The sequence below is a fragment of the Salvia hispanica genome, chromosome 5 (assembly GCF_023119035.1).
Source record: "Salvia hispanica cultivar TCC Black 2014 chromosome 5, UniMelb_Shisp_WGS_1.0, whole genome shotgun sequence".
Lineage (NCBI taxonomy): Eukaryota > Viridiplantae > Streptophyta > Magnoliopsida > Lamiales > Lamiaceae > Salvia > Salvia hispanica.
In genome coordinates, this window is record NC_062969.1 from 37348396 (window position 1) to 37371025 (window position 22630).

Sequence of the window (22630 nt, forward strand, 5' to 3'; positions counted from 1 at the left end):
GGTTTGGATATGATGTTCTCTGATTTTAGTTTTCTTATTTAGATTTAGTTATGATTTCGCCAATCGATAGTGTTTTGTTCTGAGTTGGATGTTAGATCCGAATCTGAGATGGATTTTGCGATGCATGTTGGTTTGGAGTTGGTGATCTTTGGGTTAGATTATGCTTTTATGATTGTTAGTTGTTCTGTTTTAGATTTCTCGTAGTTAGAGGTACGTAGATCTGAGTTTTAGTTCATCAACTTGCATGAGATAAGGATAGATGTTGTAGATCTGCTTTCTTTCCGTTCGATTTGCATGAATTCGTGTTTGATTTGTTTGTTTCCTGTTTTATGTTAGATGCTCTGCTCAGATCTGTCGTAGTTTTTTTTTTTTTTTATCAAAAACGCCCATAGTGGGCAGGGGCTATAGGCAGACCCCCCCAACCCGTGAATAAAATCAAAATATAACGTTCCAAAACATGATCCTAGTCCAAAAGTGATTAGAATCCAAAGTAAGAACATGAAGAAAAAACAAACTGAAGTTCCCACAAGTCGGGATACTTCATGCTATCAAAACTAAACTAGGAATCAAATGAACAAAAGGAAGAGCTTGTTGAAAAAACTTGTGATAATATGAAAGGCTTCAAGCTTTTCACATTCTTGTGTCCTTCGGCTTTTCATGTCATGTAACCTCCATTTGGTTTATGGTGTATCTTAATGGCAAGACTTTTGAAGTGGTCTCTCCTATCCTATAAATAGGTGGGTTTGAGAGATGAGAAAATACACCAACAAAAAGCATTCTCTCTCCTCTCTAGTTCTCTACATCATAGTAGCATTGCATAGCTCGATTCTCGGAACTTCATCAAGTTCGGCGGTGCCCAGCGGGTTTGAGGTGCTTCTACACGCTAGGAGGAAGTCATTTTATCTTTGGGGATAATACGCCATTCTGTAAGCACTAGCCGGGGCGTAATTTGTCTTGCGGAAAGAGGGCTTCCCTCGACTCGACTTATAGTTCGGTTTGTTTTATTATTTCCGTTGTAATTTTCATTCCACTTATTGTTATTATCTTCCTTCGATTGTAATAGTTAGAGTACCGCCTGTAACCGCTTGGGAATTTTATCCCTTTATTTCTAACAGAGCTAAAATAAAAAGAACAACCATATAATCACAGTCAATCTACATCTCTGCGTCGGAAATGAAACGATATCACAGCTAGTCCATCGTAACAAGCGCCTTCAAGTATCGAGGCGCAGACTGAATCATAATATGTCATAGTAGGGGTTTGAACCCCCTACCTGCAAGGAAATCAGCAACGCGGTTTCCATAGCTGTAGATGTGTGAGAATCAAACCTGCCGCTGTGAAGTCACTCTACGGATCAAAGCCATATGATGCCTAAAATCCGCAGAACCAGGTTGTCCAGATGACAGTAATGTAACCAGAGTCGCTGAGTCAAGCTCTATCCAGATGTGTGTAAAAAGATCCATGGCCATCTCCAAACCTCAAATAAGAGCCATAAGCTCCACCTCAAAGCTCGAAGACGCATCCACCGGAAAATAGAAGGCCCACAGAAGACCTCTATCAGTACTACGAACCAATCCTCCCTCCCCCGCCTCCAATGTCGCTGAAGAGAAGGCACCATCTGTATTCAGCTTCATCCAAGGGGCATCGGGCGATGCCAAAGGACCATGAGTGATCACAGAACACGCTGTCTGGGAGAAGAATGCATGAAATCCACCGACGTCGAGTAACCCCTCCAGTGAGCCGGGGTGATCTTGCCGGCCAGCACGAACGTATGCAGGTGTTGAGTGACTTGCCATATAACATGAGTATGACGAAAAGGCCGACCGCGATGCTTGCAGTCGTTCCTTTCCGTCGAAAGAAACCAAACAATCAAACATGGAATTATAAAACTAATATGCATGGTGAGAGCCCTAGAGAATGAGGACATCCGCCAGTAACCTAGTCTAAGGCTGGGCTTAGTCAAGTAGAACCGGGTTGCGCTGCTTGATGCTCTGAAATAGTGGTGTTTTCATTTTAGGAAACATTTCATTTCTAAGAGCATCCAAAATGGCTCGGACTATAGTCCACCACATCATCATTTCTTAGTATGGCCCTTCCTTCAGCAGTGGTGCGGCCTAGTGTCCGCCCTATCAATTTAAAACCCATTTTTCATTTAAATTAATTTTTGGATGTTTTTTTATTTTCACATATTATTAATAGCAAAATAAAATATTAAATTATTCTGAAATTTTGGAACTTGAACTAAACCACGGTTCTAAAAGTGACAGTTTCGCTTCCATTTAAATCTCACAGTTTCGGTTCTGAATTGTAACCGTCGGTTACAGTTTCGCAATTAACCGCCCGAACCGTGAACCTTAGGCATCTCTAGGTGCTTAAATGGGTAGGAGAAAATCTAACTCTATATATGAGGTTTTTAGTGATGCAAACAAAAATTTCAGTTATACTCTAATAAGGCAGTATAATTGAGTAAAAGTAATATTCCATCCCTCCATAAAAATAGTCTCATTGGTGGACGACTCGGATTTTAATGAGAAATTGGTAAAGTAAGAGAGAGGGTAGAAAAAGTGGGTAAAGTAAGAGAGATAAGGAGAAAAAGTAGGTAAAGTATGAGAGAAATATGAGAATTTTTTTTAAAAAGTACTCCCTTCATCCCAATAAATATGAAACATTTGGTTTACGGTACGAGATTTTATGCAATAAGTTAATGAAGTGAGAGTAAAGTAAGAGAGATGAAAAAGTAGAGATAGTAATGTTTTCATTTTGGGAAATATTTTATTTTTAATGGGACAAACAAGAAAGGAAAACTTTTCATTTCTAATAGGACAGATGGAGTATGAGAGGGAGAAACTTTCCATTTTAAGAATTGAGATTAATTTTTGCGGATATCTTAAAATTGCAAAATGAGATTATTTTTCATGCACAAAGAGAGTACATATTGCATGTGGTTTTCTTATCTTATACTCAGACTACCAACCAAATTAAGCTTTTCACCAGTAGTATGAACTATGAAGTGTACACCAATCAGGGATCCAAGAAACAATATTTATAGGGTTAAAAAATATTATAGAGTTAAGAAAGATATTTTTCGTATAGTCGTATTTGTCAATAGGAAAAAGTATAATTTGAAAAAAGAATTAAAATATAATGAAAACTATCCTAAAAAAAAAAAAAAGCTTTTGAATGTCTTGTTATTGTTTTGTTAGAATAATGTTCCAAATCAATTAATATGCACATAATTTTTTAATATTAGCATAATACCATTCAACTTGATAGTATATACTTATAACTTAGTTATGACAGCAATAGTTTTCCTCATTGGAGTGAAATACGAAACAAGAAATGATGTAGTATTGTTTATAGATCGAGATAAAAGAAATGATGAGGAATTTAAAGAATTAGAATTTTGTTTTTCATTACTTTTGCATGATAAATCTACAACCGAAAATGCATTCTTAATATATTTATCATAATTGAGTGTTTTGCAAATAATTTAAATTTATGGAGTACTACTAGTATTATATTCCTACTCCTACTGATTAAAGCATGCATCGGTAATAAAGCATGGCCTCGTTAATTAAAACATAAACACGTTATAACTTACTCGATCGATCATACAAGCCTAAAATAGATTACAACCACAACTCAAACAACTATTTACATAGTAATAATGGACTATCTATTACTTCCTGTGCACAGGATAATTAATAACTGAATATTGTCAGTGATCAGACATATAAATCCCTCACTCAATCACCGTTATTGACATATAAAACTTGGAGAATTAATATTAATTATTTGGTTACATAACAATGCAGGCGTGTGGATTCTCATCGCTGAAGAATTGAGGGGCATAAGCATGCTCCAAGTGGTAGTAGTTTGAGGGCCAATGCTCCATTTTCTTGATGTCCGTTTTCTTATCATCTTCGCCTTCCTTGCTCTCTTCTGCCTCTTTCTTATCATCTTGCTTCTCCTCCTCCTTTTCCTCTTCCTTCTTCTCTTCTTCTTTTACTATTGATGCATGTTTGCCTGTTCTCTTGTACACGTCGTTCACTAGCTTTTCTGGATCCAGTACGCCTTTCACGATTACACGATCATTTGCAATCTCTGTTGTCACTGATTCTACACCTGCAACAACACATTGTTTTAGTCTCAGATTAAACTCAGCTTGCTAACTCAAAATTAATCAACTCTCAAACTTCTTATATTGAATTCTTTATCCACATGTAATCTCTTTCTTATAGGTAAAATCATCACATTTCATCCCATTCTACTATTCTAGCCACTGTGGTTTCAAACTTTCAATGAATTCAAAGTGCTATCCTATTTCTGTCTTATTATAAGACGGTAGGAAATTATTAGTCCATATTAGTAACAATTTTCAGCAAGAGGATTTATTGTGAGCTTTAGTACTACTCCCTCCGTCCCACTTTAGCAGTCCCATTGACTTTTCTACCCTCTTTTTGTAAAAATGATAAAAAAAATAGTTAAAAAAGAGAAATGGTAAATTAAAAGAAAGAATAATATACAGAAGAGTCTTATCTACATTATTGTCTCTCTTACTTTATCATTTCTCCACTTTAACTATTTTTTATCATTTTTACAAAAAGAGGGCAGAAAAGTCAATGGGACTGCTAAAGCGGGACGGAGGGAGTAATATATTTCCTTCTAACTTGTGTTGGCTTGTCTGTATCCAGTTTTATGGTGTTGGATGAATTGAATTCAACCGTATATTCTCTTACTTTTATCATTTTTAATTAATTGTATAATTCCAAGAATTCGGTTAGTAATCTGTGAATGATCAAAGGCAGAGATGCTGAAATGTATTGCAAATTTACTAACTTACCATGAACTTTACCAATTCTCTTCTGCAGTACTTGAGCACATGCTTCGCAATGCATTCTGACTTTCAACACCACCGTTATGACAGGAGGAGGCTGCAATGTGAAACAGAAAAACAACAAACATCTTTATTGATGATTGATACAATGAAACAGGGAATTAAACAGGACATGGTTAAATTTACAAAATACTAGTACTACAATTTGTTCTCGATTTGGTTACATTGTTAAACGTGGTGGGGTGTCCCAACTATGCTCCACAACTATGAAGTAATTATGTTGAAATACCTTGATGAACGACGACAACAACAAGAACAACATAATCGGACTGATGTTCGATGTCCATTTGTCATAAACAATTATCTTCCATTCTGTTCAAGCTATTAGGTAAATTTAGCACAGGCCTCAATCACCTATGAATGAATGAACACTTAGCAATTTGCATCTTACAAATAGAGTTGACTACTACTACTAGAAATAAATCCAATTTACACACATGTTTAAGCATCTCATCGATTCAAAGTAAATAAATTAATATTCGTTGATTCTTTAATTAAAATATCATCAACAAATGCATGGAGTGGGGGCTACAAAATACAAATTGGTAAGTAGTCCTACATCGTTAAACGTGGTGGGGTGTCCCAATTTGATGTGGAGTGCTTTTCATGTCAGCTCAAATTGCACACACAGCAGAGGTCACGACAAAACACGATTTGTAATTAAGAAATTAATTAATTAAAGAGAGAACGTACCTCTTGTTTGTTTGCTTGAATTGGCTGAGGATCATTGCTCACTTGCTGCTTACTATCGTCTTCTTGTTCCTTGTTTGGGAGCGGGGAAATGATTTTCACTTTTCGACCACTTTTCTTTTCAATCCTTTGGCACACCTTTAGAGGGTCTGCACCTCCACCCTTCCCTTTCACTTTCACCACCACTTTGCTCGCCTTGCAATCCGCCCTTACTTCCTCCACTCCTATACATTGCAAAGCCTTTTTCCAATTGAACAACTAAAATTCTAATTCAACGGCAAATTTTTTTGTTTTTACTCACTTTTATATGTAATGACAACAAATGCTACCATCAAACTCAAATAATTATTCTTTTCATAACCAATTTAACAATAAATTCATAATTATTATATTTGATTTTATAAAACTTGTGAGTGAAATTAATTCATTAAATATGAGATCTAGCTACTTATTAAAAATAATAAAATTAATAACATTTATCAAAAAAAAAATATACTATGACACCCATAGGAGTATTTCAATAATCCCAATTAAGAAAACATTAAATATCAGATAGTAGTACTTCAGTATCTAAGATAGCCATTAAAAGGGAACGCTACTAAATTCAAAGGTAGGAGTGTTTTTTTCATAGAGCATATGCGTCAATAGTTCGTAAACCATTTACTAAAATTAAATCTTTGAAATAATATACTCAATTTTCATCGACTATGTAGTGATGCACTTCAAAAACATTTATTTTAAAGATAGAATAATGAAAAAACCTTGAAAGCCTTTTAGGGCTCGTGCAACTTTGCGGGCGCAGGCCTCGCAATGCATGTCCACTTTTAGCACAATCTCTTTAACTTCCTCTTCTTCTTCATCTTTCTTCTTTTCCTCTTCTGTTTTCTCTTCTTTTACTTCTTCTTTCTTCTCCGCCGACACATCCTCTTTCTTCTCCTGCAATTATTACACCTCAAAACACACTTCAACATTGCGTTTTATAATTAATCTCCAAATTCAATATACTTCATCCCATCACACCATCATGCATTCAAAAGAATCTTAATACCTCAAAATCAACCACGCATTTTAGACATAATTAGGGGGAAAAAAAGAAGGTTAAAATGTAGGGAAATGGAACTTACTTCGCCCATATCTTACTCTTTTTTCTTGTTTAATTGTTTGGGAGAGATGAATGGAAATAGTTGAATAGAAATAGGAAGAATGCAGACAGTGAAATCTGACGTGTCAGTATTCAATGCGATGCAGGAAATTTTTCCCGTTGCTGACTCATCTTCTCATTGCTTGGGTCCACCTCCATCTACATGATATTGATTTGTCATTTCCTACTGCTTTTATAATTCCGCACATTTTTTTTCTTTGTTGCTCCAAGTTCCATTGTCACTCGAAAAAAACCACAATCTTCAAAATGTAGTTTGCTCTTACTTTCATAAAATTAATACACTTCTATTTTAATCCCTTCATAAATTAGTCTATTTCTACTTTTAGGAAATATTTTACACACATTATTATTATATAAATAATGATTGAGTTTCATTAGACTAATATACTTCGATTCCTTTATATTTTATACTACTTTACTAAGTTAACAATAAAATTTGGACCGTACGTTCTCAAAATTTAAAATTTTAAGGGTTAGGGAATAGAAGCAATATGTTAATTACGAATATTGTATTTCTGTTAAATAGTAGTTATAACACTTCCTTCGTTCATTAATAAATATCCAATTTTTTTATCTACTTAGATTTTAAGAAATAACTTAATATTATAAAAGAAAGGGATACAAAAAGTTAGTTAAATATGAGTCTTATTTTTATAAATTAATTTTAAAAAACAAAAGTCAGTTGATTGTAGAAAGTGACATTAGTTGACTCGCTCATATTCTAAGATATATAGTAGAAAATGAGTAAAAAAAATTAGTGAAGTGTGAGTCATACTTTTATATTGATTTTATAATAAAATGAGTGAGATTAGTTAGTACTAGTAGTAGAATATAAGGCTCATTACTAAAGTAGTAAAAAGTAAATAAGACACCAGATCATGGACGGATAAAAAAATAAACTTGATACACTTAATTATGGACAAAACAAGTAAAAGTGAAATGAGAAATTTATAGTCGAACGGACGAAAAAAGAAAAATGAGACATTGAATGACGGATTAATTTTTTTTTTATAAATTGTCACATGACTAAAGTTTGTTTTTTTGTTACTGTGATAATTTTATATAAATTGTCATGTGACTAAAGTTAAATTTTATTTTAATAATTTTATACTTTTCCTGTATAAATCAATTGAAACTCGGTTCAAGTGAGTCTTCAATCAAGATGAAATGAGTTCCACTCGGACTGGGTGAATCTTCTGTATTGGTTGCTAAGGGTGGGGAAACAGTTCTCGGTTAACCAAGAACCGAAATAATAAGGTCAAGGTTCGGTTCTAGTTAGTGGATTTAGGGTTTAGGCGGTTCTCGGTTAGAACCGAGAACCAAAGAGTTAGAACCGAAGAACCGGTTAAATTAAGGATTAATTTTAATTTTCCACTTACGTTTTAATTTCATAAAATTATAAAAACTAAAAAGTAAAATTCATACCTTTCATTCAAACTGCCAATATATGCTGTACTACTAGTTTAATAATTTTGTTTGATCAGTTGTTTTTTTAATCTATATATGTATCCTAATATGGCGTGAATGGATGCAATGTTATAGAACCATCAATTCAACTTATGAATTAAATCCTTTTAGCAAGTTGCAAACATATTTAATTTTAATCTACACTTGGAGACATTCGCATTACCCTTTTCAAATCCCAATCTCTCCACGTGCACGCTAGTCTTTGATAGGTTTGATATACTGAAAAGCATGTTTCGAGCAAGTTTCGCTCGAATAAAATTTTGCTTGTGTACATAAAACTCTATAATCCACTTTTAACCCGATTCAGTATTATTCGAGCAGTTCCGCACGGATAGAATCACTATTATTATTACATTGTATTTGCGTGTGCATTTATAAGATGTTTTACAAACATTTAAATGCATAAGAAGTAAACAAAATCTAAATCTTTTGCTTAGTAGACCGATTGTGGGCGTCGTCCACTTTAAGATAACACGGTCAGATCTATGCAATGCTTTGCAAAAGAAAAAGAAGAATTTCACAACCTAGATAGGCTTTGGCTACCTATCGTGAAAGGTTGCAATGTCAGTCCGCATATTTCTAAGCCTTACTGAAATAATTTGACATTGGTGTGGTATAGCACTGAACGGATCTAACAGCAAGGCGTGTCTTTATGCTATCTACTTGAAAGACTAGGTCTTGATAAAATGTTATTTCTTAATCTACATATGTTAGCATTGAGCATACGGTATTGATTATGCACTACTTTGACTTATCAAATGGTGCGGGTTTTTCGCAACCCAATAATCCTGATATATTGGGTAGTGGTGATTAATATCTAGCGGTGCTAGGATTGCTATTATGTTGAAACGTGCACGAGGTGAGTCTCGTTTGATAATGTCCTCAAGAGGAGCTCGAACAAGGTTTTATTATTCGGAAAACTGGTCAGTTGGAGTTTTATTACTCTATGAATAATAAATAAATGTTTCTTGCTAAGTCCACTCTTGGAATTAATAAGATATTAATTAATTAAGTCCATAGCAGACATTAATTAATTAATGGACATTTATATCTTAAGCGCGGGAAATAAATAATAAACAACGGAAACCCGGATTACTTGTAATTTCGGATTTGGATGGGGAGAGTTCAATATTACTTCTGTAGTGGCTGCTCGTAATATTCCAATATAAGCTTGTATTAAATTGTGGGTTCAATTTAATTAGTAAAAAGCTAATTGGGCGAGCCCATATCCAAAACCTTCCATAGATCTCTGTCTGGGACCAAAAGGAACTTAATATAAATAGGAGAATAAAGGAGACAGAATCATTCATTAATTTCTTCTGAAATTTTCGTTCCTTCTATTCTTGAAGGAGGACGAAATTTTATTGTTTTTCTCCTCCGTGAGAATTTCAGCTCCTCCTCCGTGAGGAATTTTTGTCTTCTTTATTCGAGTCCTAGTATTTTGATAAGATCAGCCCACCCTGATATCGAGATATAGTTCGGGAACCAGAGAGAAGATCCGTGGTCTAGTATTGAAGATCATCATGTGGAGAAGGCGCGAGCAATCGTCGATTCTTTGGAGAATCAAATCGGTAACTCTAAACCGTAGTATTCATGTTTAGGATTTACTTTCTATGAGCATGAATTATTTGCGTTCTAGCATGCAATTTTCTGTTTAACATGTGAATTGATTAATCGCATAATCGGTCAAATAGATCCGTATCTGATTTATTTGTTTTGTACAAGTCTTCCGCTGTGCAAGGGGCACCAAACCCCAGCAATTGGTATCAGAGCCAATTTTTGGGCACAAGATTTAAGAAATTGATTTGTTAAAGGTTAAAGTGGAAGAGTAAAGTAAGAGACAGAATAAAGTAAGATTGATGTAAGAGAGAGTAAATTAAGACAATGAATAAAGGTTTACCAAAAAAGGAAATGACTCAACTACCTTAAGACAATTAAAAAGGAAATACGATTCAACTACCTTGCGACGGATGGAGTATTACCTTGCCTTGGTATCACTTAGTTTGAGTGGCTGTAGAAGTCCAGACCATTCAGACCGAGTGGATCTTCCGACATCTGATGCACTACAAAAAAATGTCAGTTACCGACGGAATTACCGACGGAAAATTTTCGCTACGAATTACCGACGGAATTTTCCGTCGCTAATTCTTTTTCTTTTTTAATTAATGTATTTTCCGTCGGTGATTCCGTCGGTCAAAAAAAATTTACCGACGAGTTCTTTACCGATGGACAATATTTTTCCTTCGGTAAACAACTCGTCGGTAAATTTTTTTTTTACCTACGGAATTACCGATGGAAAATACTTTATTAAAAAAAGGAAAAAGTTTGTGACCGAATATTCCGTCGGTAATTACATCGGTTATTCGTAGCGAAAAATATTCCGTCGGTAATTCGTTACGAAAATTTTCCGTCGGTAAACTGACATTTTTTTTTACTGATGTCTGTTTCTTCGTCTTTTTAGCTCGTTTCATCTGTATTATTAGCATATCTTCAACAAACTCGTTAGACTTGCTATAATCGTATAATTGATTGGAAATTAAGGATTCAACCTGAAAAGCTCGACATTGTGGATATCAAACTACCAATCTAACCTAAATAGATGCGAGTTTATAACTTAAAACACAAAAATGGTGAGGCTTGAGCGATAAAGTAGAACGCTTTTTACATTGATTTTTTTTTTTTTTTTTTAGAGTGTTTAACTGTTTTACATGATCGCATTTGGCCATTATAGCATATGATAAAGGATATTAGGAAAAGCCTAATATTTAAAAGGTCAACCAAAAGAAAATAACTCTAATTGTCACTTTAAATATTAAGCCTAACTCTTTCAAGTTAGCAAATGGTTTTTCCTTTGTGTAAAAAGTATTCTTAGTTACTCCAACATGATCATCATCTTTAGAGAAGAGTGCATTTTGTATTTGTATATAGTTTTGTATTGTTCAAAAATAAATCTGCACCCCACTACAAAAATAGATTTAAAAGAAAAAAAAAAGGAGAAAATAGAAGCTGCCAGAAAATGAAAAAAAAAAATTAAGAAAAAAAATCAAGAAAAGGAATAATGCAAGGGAAAGGCATATATGATAAAAAGAAAAAAAACGCGTGCATTTCTAGTTTTTGGATTTAATTGTAGGTAATTGTGATTATTTTGGAAATACACATGTTTTGATAAATCACTTTCACTTGCTTACAACCCCTATGATCTACTAATTGGCTATATTAGATGGTCCAAAAGCCCTATTTCATTCGATGCAAAGACCCTCCTTAGCTATATGTGATAAAGTTATACTACCTTATACATTGCAATTTTATTAGTTATTGAGAGTGAGAAATTTCCTTACACCTTGCGTGAGTGAATTGAGTGATCTTTAGCTTGGGAGGGATATTTGATTTTCTACCAACTAGGGCTGTCAAAATGGATATCGGGTATCTACGGGAATTAGATACCCGATATTCAATCCCGAAATATCGGGTAATTGGATACCCGATCCGATTTTTTGGGTTTTGGGATCGAGTTCGGGTATAGGATTTTTGGATTATCGGGTAATTCGATACCCGATCGGGTATACCCAAATTACCCGAATTTTTAATTTTTTTAAAAAAATTAATATATTATGTATTTATTCTATTATTTAAAAAATTAAATAATTAAATATACTCCCAAAATCCTTCACTCTTAAGTCATATTTTGGGTTAATGTATGAATTGTGATGTTTATATTTCTAAAAGATCGTAGTTAATTTTCTTTAAAAAAATAATTAAAAGAATTAAAATAAAAATCCAAAATCGGGATTGGATACCCGAGTCGGGTATCCGAGTACCCGAAATCATTTTTGGATAGGGTATCGTATATTAGATTTTAGGAAATTCGGGATCGGGTACCCGAAATTTTAGGATGGCCTACTACTGACAATTGGAATCACATTGTTCAAAGAGGAAATTGTATTTTAAGGATTTGTTTCGAGCTTAGTTAGAGTTCTCCAATATTTTAGTTGATTATGTTGCAAATTTAGAAATATTGAAAATATATTAAAATTCATGTCGAATTTAAACAACATACGTGTGTTTTGGATGGGTAATTTGGTAGTGCAGCCCCGGGTCAAGCAATAAATGCGTACAAATGGTCGGTGTTTGGGACCCGCGATCAAATGAGGCGTTTGTGTCTGGTTTCAGGTTGTGGCTGTGGAGGTGCGGTGGACTACGTATTAGTAATACTATACCATTACCAAAACCACACAATAGAATTTTTTTAAAAATGAACGCCTACTAAGAAAGATTTGACAGGAAATTGAAATGTAAAGCTAATAAGGCGTTGTCTATATGTGAAGAATGAAGAGCCAGTTTTTAAATAATCCAGGAACTCGATCAACTAAGATGGACTTTGTATATTTCTTCCTCCAAACAAAAGTAGTAATTTTAGCCAAAAAATAGTGGAAATAAATGATGATTTTCAAATAAAATACGTAGTATATAAAATGAGGATAATGTGTGAAGAAAAAATGTCCAGAGGAAAAAAAGAAAAAATTGGTCTACTACTTATTTTTTTAAGTTATGAAGGACAAAGAACTATAAACTAGTTTCTAGAATGATTTAAACAATATAATCTGATAGAGTATAGAGCATTAAAAGAAATTAATCAATCCACGATCACAACTATTCAACTGCGCATATAAAATATCTCATGTTTCAATAGTTGAACACAATTTTGGCTTCCATATAATATATATTTAGATTCAATCGGTTTACATTGTTACTTTTGCTTATATATCTATTATCTCCTTATAAATTGTATTCGAAAACTATAATGTATAAAATCTCTAATGTATATACATTATTAAATATGTTATTATGCACTTGTTTATTTCGCTATATAATATATTAATGATTCCTTACAAATTTTTAAGATCTTTATTCTCAAATACTGTATAACACTTGGATCGTAATTCACATTATATAAAGAATTGGAAATAAATTTAAGATCTTGGGTCCTAATTCACATTAAGAATTATATAAAGAATTGGAAACAAATTTAAGATCTTTATTCTCAAACACTGTATACACTTGGTCCTAATTCACATTATATAAAGAATTGGACAACTTATTTAACCATTTAAAAGTTAAAAGAGAAAGTGACTTTGAGAAAAAAATAGTAAAATTGAAATAAATGTGCAATCAAGGTCGCCTCTTCAGTGGGTCGGCATTAGATCTATTACCCGGCTATGGCCGCTCCTGTCCAGATGTTATGTCTATTATAGATTCGTAGAGAGAAACTTAATACTAATAGAGAAAAGAGTAGAATAATTAATAAAATCACTTTAAAATTGATGGATTGCATCGAGAAGAAAAAAAAATTCAGATCGGGCAAAGGAAAGAAAATAGCTCAGAAGAAGATAGCAGTGTGTTTGATTATTAGGTTACATTTAATTGGGCTTTTTAAAATGGGTTTGATTAATTTCATTTATAGAGATTATTAATTTATTTTGTTTAAATAACTGTACGAGTTTGATTAATTTTATTTATAGAGATTATTAATTTATTTTGTTTAAATAACTGTACCACTTACATAAATGGCTTTATTTAATTAATGTGACGTTGATATTAATTGGATTCACTTAAAATTATTCTGCGATATAGGAGTACTTTACAACTTAACAAAACAATTATTGGATTAACTCATTTGACTCCACAAAATAATAAAATCAAATTAAAAGATAAATAACAAAATTACAACAACTAAGTTACTACTCTCTCCTCCGTCTCAACTAAATTGAGTCATATTCATTTTTGGGGAGGTCCCAACAAAGTTGAATCATTTCTTTTTTACGAAAACAAAACATATAATTACTTCTACTTTACTCAATCACCTACTTTACTCCATCTCTCTTATCTCTCTTACTTTTTTCTTCTCTCGTACTTTATTTTATTACTCATTCAACACAATTTCTTAATCTTCGTGACTAAAAGGAATGTCATAATTTAGTTGGGACAGATAGAATAGTTTTTATTCTAATAATAAACTACTACTAGTATTAGTTTTTCTAAATTTGATTGCATATTTATATTTTTTTCGTTCGATTTAATTTTTTTAAATTGGACAAAACAACATAATGAATTACCTTTTAATTAAATATTGGAGTATATTTTTTTAAATTTCAGAGCGAATTTGTTTTTCTTGTTCTGTCCACGTGTATATCATTTAACCAGAAAAAATTTATTTGAAGATAAACTCGTCACCAAATAATAATCTTTCAAAGATGATGGAGCGAGCTGGCCCTCTCTGTGTATTATCATTCTTCAACTTTTATTGTTTACTTGGTTATTTTCTTTCCTTTTTCCGCTATACTTATACTAAGAAATAAAAAGTTACATGGAACTAAATTGTTTTCCAATGAGTTGCAAGAATATAATAGAAATTAAGAAAAAGTTCTAATATATAATACTCCCTCCGTCCCACTTAAAATGCAATATTTGAGAATCGGCACGGGATTTTATGCAGTGTTGTTTTGTGAGTTAATGAAGAAAGAGTAAAGTAAGAGAGATGAAAAAGTAAAGATAGAATTGTTTCCATTTTAGGAAACGTTTCATTTTTAATGGGACAACCAAAAAAGGAAAACGTTTCATTTTTAATGGGACAGAGGGAGTAATTCTCAGTAGATGGTAGATTCTAGTGGAATCACGATCGACCAATCTAATCACCCGTTGCGAGCGTGCAAAATTTCGCTAAATTCCAAGAGTTGCCACTAATCCCATGATGAGGCGGCTTTTCCCCAACTCTTTCATTTTACTTATGTTACTCCTTGATAGTGATTGTCGTTGCGCCAATTTAGTTTTACGACATCGACGACAACTTTATCTCTTGTGTCTGATCACACTGAGTGATAGCATAATATGTAGTACTCCCTCCGTTCTCGATTAGGAGTCACACTTTGACCGGGCACGGGTTCTAAAAAATATAAAGAAAAGTTGGTTGAAAAAGTTAGAGAAATGTGGGACCCATTTTTTTATATATTGGTTTTATAATAAAATGTGAGTGAATTGAGTTAGTGGAATGTGGGACCTATTTATTATTTATGGTAAAAATGAAGTGTGACTTTTAATTAGGAACAGACCGAAATGGAAAAATGTAATTTTTAATCGGGAACGGAGGGAGTACTCTATTTTCAATGATGGCATAGCACATGCCTTCATACTCAGCCATCAATTTTGGAGTGATGCATATAGCAGGTATGAAGAAAAAGAGAGTAGTTTATTAATTTTGATTTTAATTGTTGGATCACCGATTGAATTGATCCAGCCGCCCATGTCTTCAACCATTAAGAGTATTCGAAAACTGGTGGTAAATCATAGCCGATTCCGCAAAGAGGGAAGGAGAAAAAGTAAGTTAAAATAATGCACTGGATGGTGGGACCTATAAATAATAAAGTAAAAGAGAAGAAGAAAGTATTTTCATAAATAGATTTAGACTATTTATATAGGATTGTCGGAAAAAAAAATTCAGCACTATTTTTATAGGACGGAGGTCGGAGAGAGTAGTATAAAATTGATAAAAGAGCTTCGATATTGTTGTGTCATTATAAAATTACGGTTGACAGGTCTAATTTGTAGACGTGGTTGACAGGTTGATACTTGATAAATGTTCAACATGGATTGAACAACTAGTCCAAATGCATAGGTAATATTCGGCAGTGTAGCATGTGCTCGAAAAATGCACGTATTTTCCACGTAAACTGTATGCTCGATAAAACAGGCTCTTTGTAGTGTTGTATTTTTGAGAGAACTTTACTCTATTTCACATTGAATCCATACATAATTTGATAGATTAAATTATTATTATTATTATTATTATTATTATTATTATTATTATTATTATCAAAAAAAATGGGATCCTTAATAAAAAAAAATAAAAATTGGTGTTACCATTCTGACATTCCCTACATTCCCACTGGCGGAGGCAATTCAAAACAAGGGGGGACGGTAGTTCCCCCAAATTTTTTTCTTTTTCACTACTATTATTATATATATAATTTTATTAGTAATGTATTTTATAAAATTTCCAAAAGATAGCTATGAATATTGAAGGAAGAATCATCTAAGAAAATAAAATAAAATATAAGCTTGCTTCCTAGAGATGGCTTCTCTTCTTTTGACATAGAAAATTGTACTCAAACTTGCAAGTTTTTATCCTCCTAATTTTTCAAGCATTGATTTGAGGTCTCTTGATTGTCAACTTGTTATACTCATGGAGGATATGAGAAGAGATAATGGCTTTCAGAATTTGCAAGCTCTTAGTTCTTTTTCAATGAAGCTTGTTGAAACAAAGAGGGATGCGGCTTACCCCTTTGTCTTTTTGCTTATCAAGTTGATTTTGATTCTTCCAGTTGCTACCGCAAGTGTAGAGAGAGTATTTTCTGGAATGACGTTTGTAAGAATAAGTTGCGAAATAGAATTGGTGATCAACCTGATGATTGTTTGGTGACTTACAATGAGAAAAAAAATGTTTCTACAAGTCTCTGATGATGATATAGCCCATCGCTTTGAGAAAATGAAGACTTGTAGAAAAATAAATTAGATGTTATGTATAGTTTTTGGTTTATTTTATTTTAAAATACACGGGTTAAAAATTGAATAATATTTCAAATATTTTACCACTATTTTCTGTTTTTTTTTAGTTTTATTTAATTATTTATCATTCATCTCGTACCCCCAAATGACAAATCCTGTATCCGCCACTATACATTCCCTAACAATTCCAATTCCACCGTTGATAGACACTAGTGCATCTGACTTTCGAGTTAAACGTGAACTTTGCCAATCACCAAAGAGTTTGACTCTCTAGATGGAATAGTATTACTAATTATGCCTCAAAGAGTCAACCACAAAGGTGCATTCCCCCCCTCTAAATACTTCGAGCTGCGGACAGCCAATTTGGCCTCTTTCAAATAAACAATTCACATGGTCGCTTAAGTAACTACTAATTGCCATAATACTTAAAAACAGAATTCCTGGAAAATTTTATTTTATTATTTGCTTCTCCACTAAATTCCTTGGAACAACCATCATTCCATCAAGGTGGTATGCACGTTTGTTTTAGTGGCTGAGACGTGATATAAGAGTTCACACACACACACAGTCAATATATATACACACACTTTTGTATTCTGAGCTGCACATATTCAAAATGGGGAATTGCATTGGTTCAGCATGTGCACTGCCTTCCCGAAACAAGAAAGTTAGACCTGTTGAGGATGATCAACAACTCGAGGATTCGCAGAGCACAGGTGGCTTGGAGACAGCCACACTGTGCGGGGAAACGTCGCCTCAGTCTGCATTGCTCAAGTCAGGAGAAATGCAGCCTCAGAGTTTCCAGAGAATGAAGATAGTGGTGAACAGGAAACAGCTACAGCTCCTAATCTCAAGCTTGGAAGAGCTCAAGTCGACGCACATTGTGATTCGGTCAGTAGGAAAAAGGTGTAGGAAATGGAGGCCATCTTTAGCTACAATTCCAGAGTTGTAGAGTAAAAACTGGAATTTCAAGTTCTTCTTAGCTACCGTAGCTTTGCAACCCTGGTTTTCCGTGATGAAAATTGAGAGGTGGTGTGTCTTGTATTCTATTTCTATCTAGACAGTAAACGGAGTAGTAGTTCTTAAGATAAGTGTCATTTTGAAGATTTTGAATTATAGTATTGAGATGGGATATTTATTGCTTCTTGTTGTGTAAATAAACATATAATTTATTCAATAATCTGCTGAGGAAAATAGTTCTGTACAGATATATACAGGAAAATCAGATAATTTAAGGGAAGAATCACACCCTACAACTCATGAAGCTAGCTAGTAGCTAAGCACTCACCATTTCACAGCTCTAATATTATTTCTGCTATCTGGCATTCATGCAAATGAAGCTGCCTATTTACATCACAGATCTTTAAACCATGTCTATTGTTCTAGAGACTTCCTCAGTCCCAGCAATGTATCTTCAAGAGGCACTCACAGACCTAATTAATCGTAACAAATAACCGTCACCGATAAAAAAAAATTGGCGTGTCCCATGAGAAACACCGAGGTAAAGAGGGAAAAGCATGGGGAAGTCTAGTACTACAATGCTTACCTTTTGGATGAGTTTGGGCTCCTTGTTTTCTCATCCAGCTTTACCAATGCTGAATCCTTCTCTCTTATTGCTGCTTCTCTCTTTATTTTCTTGGACTCCACTTCTATGGCTCTAGCCAGTGTTTCGACCTTCTTCATAAGAAACTGCAACCCAAATGATGCACCTTGTGTGATGATTCAATGCCTATCTCAAAGCATAGATATTACAATGGTGTGTGTGTGTCAGAGAAAGAGAGGAATTGCTAGTAAATCTACCTTGATTTCTTCGTCTTTAGAGTGCAGAGTCATGTCTTTCAAGTCAGAGGACTTCCTCAAATGTATAACTTCTTTCTGAAGCCTGTCGTACAAAACTCCCGATACCATATCTTCACCATCTATATCAGCAATCTCCAAGCATTTCATATCATTGTTGCAACCGGTTATACCCGTTGTGTTTCCCATTTCTGTAACATCGTCTTTTTTCTGTATCTTGTCATTGACCATGGCATTCTTGTTCGTCTCTGCATTTTCCTTTCCACTATTGCCAATAACCTTGTTTCGAGAAGCCCACAGACTCTTTTTAGACAAACTTTCAGATATGGGATTTTTCTTCTTCAAGCTATTGATATGGTTCATTTCAGCATTGACCGCCATCTGTTTTTCATCCAGCATCTGCATTGCGCTTTTAGTGATGGTAGATCCCCTAGGTTGTGACATGGATCTCTTCTTTGCTCTGGTATTACTTGACAGGATTCCAAAGAAGCTGCTAGACTTCACATCCTTGTAGGATCCGTTAGTATTTATAGAGAACGAAGATGCATTCTTTAATCCTTCTTCGATTGTCTTCAGCCTCAACTTCAACTTATCCTGCAAAAATGTTTTTGCATAATTAGGTCCCAACAAAATAGTAGAATCTTTATTAACACAATAATATCTGAAGTGTCACCTTGAGTTGCGCCTCTGCCTTGGCAGTTCTCTCTGAGATTGCTAATTTGTCTTTTAACTTCTGCATCTCTGCCTACAACATAGAAATCTTACAATTAAGAAAAAAAGCTACAAATTCAATGCATTCATAAACTGGCAAGATTCAGCTATATATTAATCAAGCTGATAGAAAACTTGACATGATCTGGTATACCTGCAGCAGCCTTCTCTCTTCTAGCCATTGTTTAACAGGCATAACTTTGTCGTTCTCATCTTTCCACTCATTAGCCACCACTGTTGCTACTCGGTTTGCTGAAACTTTTATTCTTGCAAGTTCCCTTTCTAAAGTCCTCTTCTCGTCCTACAAATATATCGATAAATTTAAATTACTATGATATATCAAATGCAGAGGATCTTCCTTAGAAAAGATTCTTCCTTACGTTAAGTTCAGATATCTGTCGCTTGTAATCACGGATGGTGTTGGCTGCTACTCCACCATTAAGTATGGCTTCCTCGAGCTCTTTGATGGTTTGGCTAAGCTTTTCAACCTCTAATACCTTACATCTATTTGTCTTTTCAAGTATTTTGTTCTCCTCCTGTATATATGCATCCTAGTTAGAGATTTTGCACTTATATAAAAGCCTCATTGATATGATCTATATATATCGTACCTGGCATATCTCAATTTGCCTCCGAAGCTCAAAATTTTGATTTTGGACCTCCTCGACTATCAATGCTCTTTCCAGGGCACTTCTCAGTATTTTCTCAGCTTCAAGCAATGCTGCTTCTTTGGATTTTGTAAGACGCTCAAGTGCCCTCTTATCCTCCTGTAATGCTGCAACCTGAAAAAATGTTTCAAAATAACTAATATAATCTCAATACATCACTAAAATGTGGTATTTTATAGTGCACTGGTGAAGATATAGGAAGACATATGGCAAGAAATTTTCTTTACCATCATCTTTATTACCTCGTTTTTATGAATCTTCAGTTCAGCCTCTAGAGGCGCAATGACTAACTCGATGGGAATAGAATCATCATCTTTTTGATTGGCGTAAACTCTTCTAAGAGTTGCTTCAGCTGCATATTGTGCAGCCAGTGCTTCCTTCTTTTCATCTGTGAGCTTCTTGATGTCAAGACGCTGCATTAAGTACACCCAAAACGCGCAATCACCTCTATTTCAGTTTGTTATTTTTAAAGACAAGCAAAATGATTTTACATTAAACAAGACATATACATATATGCAACGTATGGTGTATCCATAAATTCATTCACACCTTCTGCTCAAGATGGTTTCCATTCAATCTTAGCTTCTCTTCCAACCTCTTGACTTCACTTCCAAGCTGGAAAATCGAATAGCGCACACGTGAGAAAGCAATCATGATGATATTTCTAGGGACGATGAGATAAGCTTAAAAAAAATCTTTTTCATTTTCTAAACTGCAGAATCAACTGCAATTATAATATTCACTTCATATATATACACATTAAAACTAATACAGTATATTATATCTGGGTTAGCTCTCTTTTGCTTTAATACAGAACCAAATTGAGATTGCAAGGAGATGGGGAAACAGATCAATTTTACCTCCTCCAAAGCCTTATCCTTCAGTGCTTCAGTTGCTCTCAGTGCTCGAATTTCACTTTGAGATTTTCCCAGTTCCCTCTCCTTCTCTGCAATGGCACAAAATTAAGCTTATAATGTCTGTGCCATTATTAATTATCAGTGTTAAAGACATCCAAGAAGAAATCCATCCTCACTTCCTTTTGCAGAAAAAAATGTTAAGATGGCCGTTTCAACTCATTTTTTGTTGTTCTGCATTCATAAATATGAGTTGAGAAGAGTAGAAAGAACATTGTGAACGAGGATCTCCATGGAATAAGCTGAGAATTTCGAATGTGATTGCAAAGCATATGAACATATCCTGATTGAGCTATAATGCCGCTAATAAACCATATAAGCGTGCAAGAAAACTAGTGAAATCAAGTTCCAACTTGTTTATTTTCCGATGAGAAAATGTTGCTTAACACAGCATTATGGTTTCCAAACAGAATTTTATGAACTAATAGCATATTCCCATATCTTCATCCTAAGTCATTCGGAGAGAGTCAAGAAAACTTTGAAAACTACGATCTAACAACATCATGAAGGCTACTTCTAAATAAGGAAGCAATGCCTTGGTTCTGATTTAGATACACAAAAAGCAGAGCAACGACATTAGATGACATTATTGGTGGGTCCAGACAACATCTACTTTCGTAGAGGAATGCTCGCTCACATTCTATCTTGTTTTAGAATGGCCATCAGACACTATAACAACATCTAACGCAATGTTTCCAGAGACAGCAAGCATTCGAAACTAGAATCTCTCCACTACCAACCAGAGAGAGAGAAACTGTCAAGGAAAAACAAGTTTGAATTGTAGTTCTACAGTGGCTAATCCCTTGCAACCAAGCTCTTCAAATAGATGTCCTACCAAGAACTAAATGAGACTAAGGTAAAACTTCTCTTTGTACGTGAGCCAAATAGCCTACCATTACCATGCAAAATGATACCTCAGTAGCAACAGATTGGCAATATGGCAAAAAATTGTTGATTCAGAAACAGAGAAAATATCATACATGATTCCATAAGCATATGAAACTTTCATGTAGGGATCATGACAATATGAAACAGTGGCCACGTCAAATGTAACAGGAACTCTGAACTTATTCTGTTATTAGTATCTCAATACTATAATTTCATTGGTGAAAAATGACACACTCAATAGCAAATGTTGTTGAAGCAGCATAAACATACAAAGAGAGCAAAGAAAGAGAGAGATGATGATGACGAACCTTTGAGTTGATTCTGCAATCTGTTGAGCTCCAACACAACAGGGTCGGGATGAGAAAGAAGGGAAACATCTTCACCGCCAAATGCTTGGAAGCCTGGCATGTTTCTTGGACTATGTCTCTCTATTGCAACAAATGGCTGCTCAAAAAGAATATGTCTGTAGTAACATTACAAAAATCGAAGGGGTTTTATTGAGTAATATAACGAGGAGTTGTTAAGGGTTTAGTTATGCTTAGGAGAGAGACTCTCCTACTCCTGAATGAGATAGAGAGAGAGTCCATTCTTGCAAGAAATTGACCGCAAAGAGAGGGAATGGATTTCCCTCTTCTGAAGCAAACTCCCGAAAGTAAAAATTTCAAGGCCGCAAATTCACCCCTTCTTTCCCTCCTTTTCCAATCATCATCAGTTACATTTTTAACAAACACACATTATACACTCCTACTACATATTTTCCCCTTTTCATCTAGTTTCAAGAAATTGAAGAATAATATGGCACATAGCAGTATTTTCATCTGTTCTGATGAAAGATCAAATTTTGCTCAAAGAGACTATGATAATTAAAACCAACTCC

General features: G+C 34.2%; 2 protein-coding genes across 2 annotated transcripts; both read right to left on the minus strand.

The window, feature by feature from the left end:
• Window positions 1–3570: 3570 nt before the first annotated feature.
• Window positions 3571–6843, minus strand: LOC125187749 (heavy metal-associated isoprenylated plant protein 7-like). The gene is made up of 5 exons (XM_048084382.1): window positions 6712–6843; window positions 6349–6523; window positions 5591–5811; window positions 4844–4934; window positions 3571–4125 (listed from the first exon to the last, which is right to left on the minus strand). The coding sequence occupies exons 1-5, from the start codon at window positions 6718–6720 to the stop codon at window positions 3800–3802; spliced, it is 822 nt and encodes a 273-aa protein (XP_047940339.1). The 5' UTR covers window positions 6721–6843; the 3' UTR covers window positions 3571–3799.
• An 11085-nt stretch (window positions 6844–17928) lies between these two features.
• Window positions 17929–22630, minus strand: LOC125187185 (microtubule-associated protein 70-5-like). The gene is made up of 11 exons (XM_048083721.1): window positions 22062–22630; window positions 20812–20897; window positions 20501–20566; window positions 20194–20364; window positions 19895–20065; window positions 19664–19819; window positions 19438–19584; window positions 19246–19317; window positions 18576–19166; window positions 18322–18464; window positions 17929–18208 (listed from the first exon to the last, which is right to left on the minus strand). Exons 1-11 carry the CDS (start codon window positions 22159–22161, stop codon window positions 18190–18192), a joined length of 1722 nt encoding a protein of 573 aa, XP_047939678.1. The 5' UTR covers window positions 22162–22630; the 3' UTR covers window positions 17929–18189.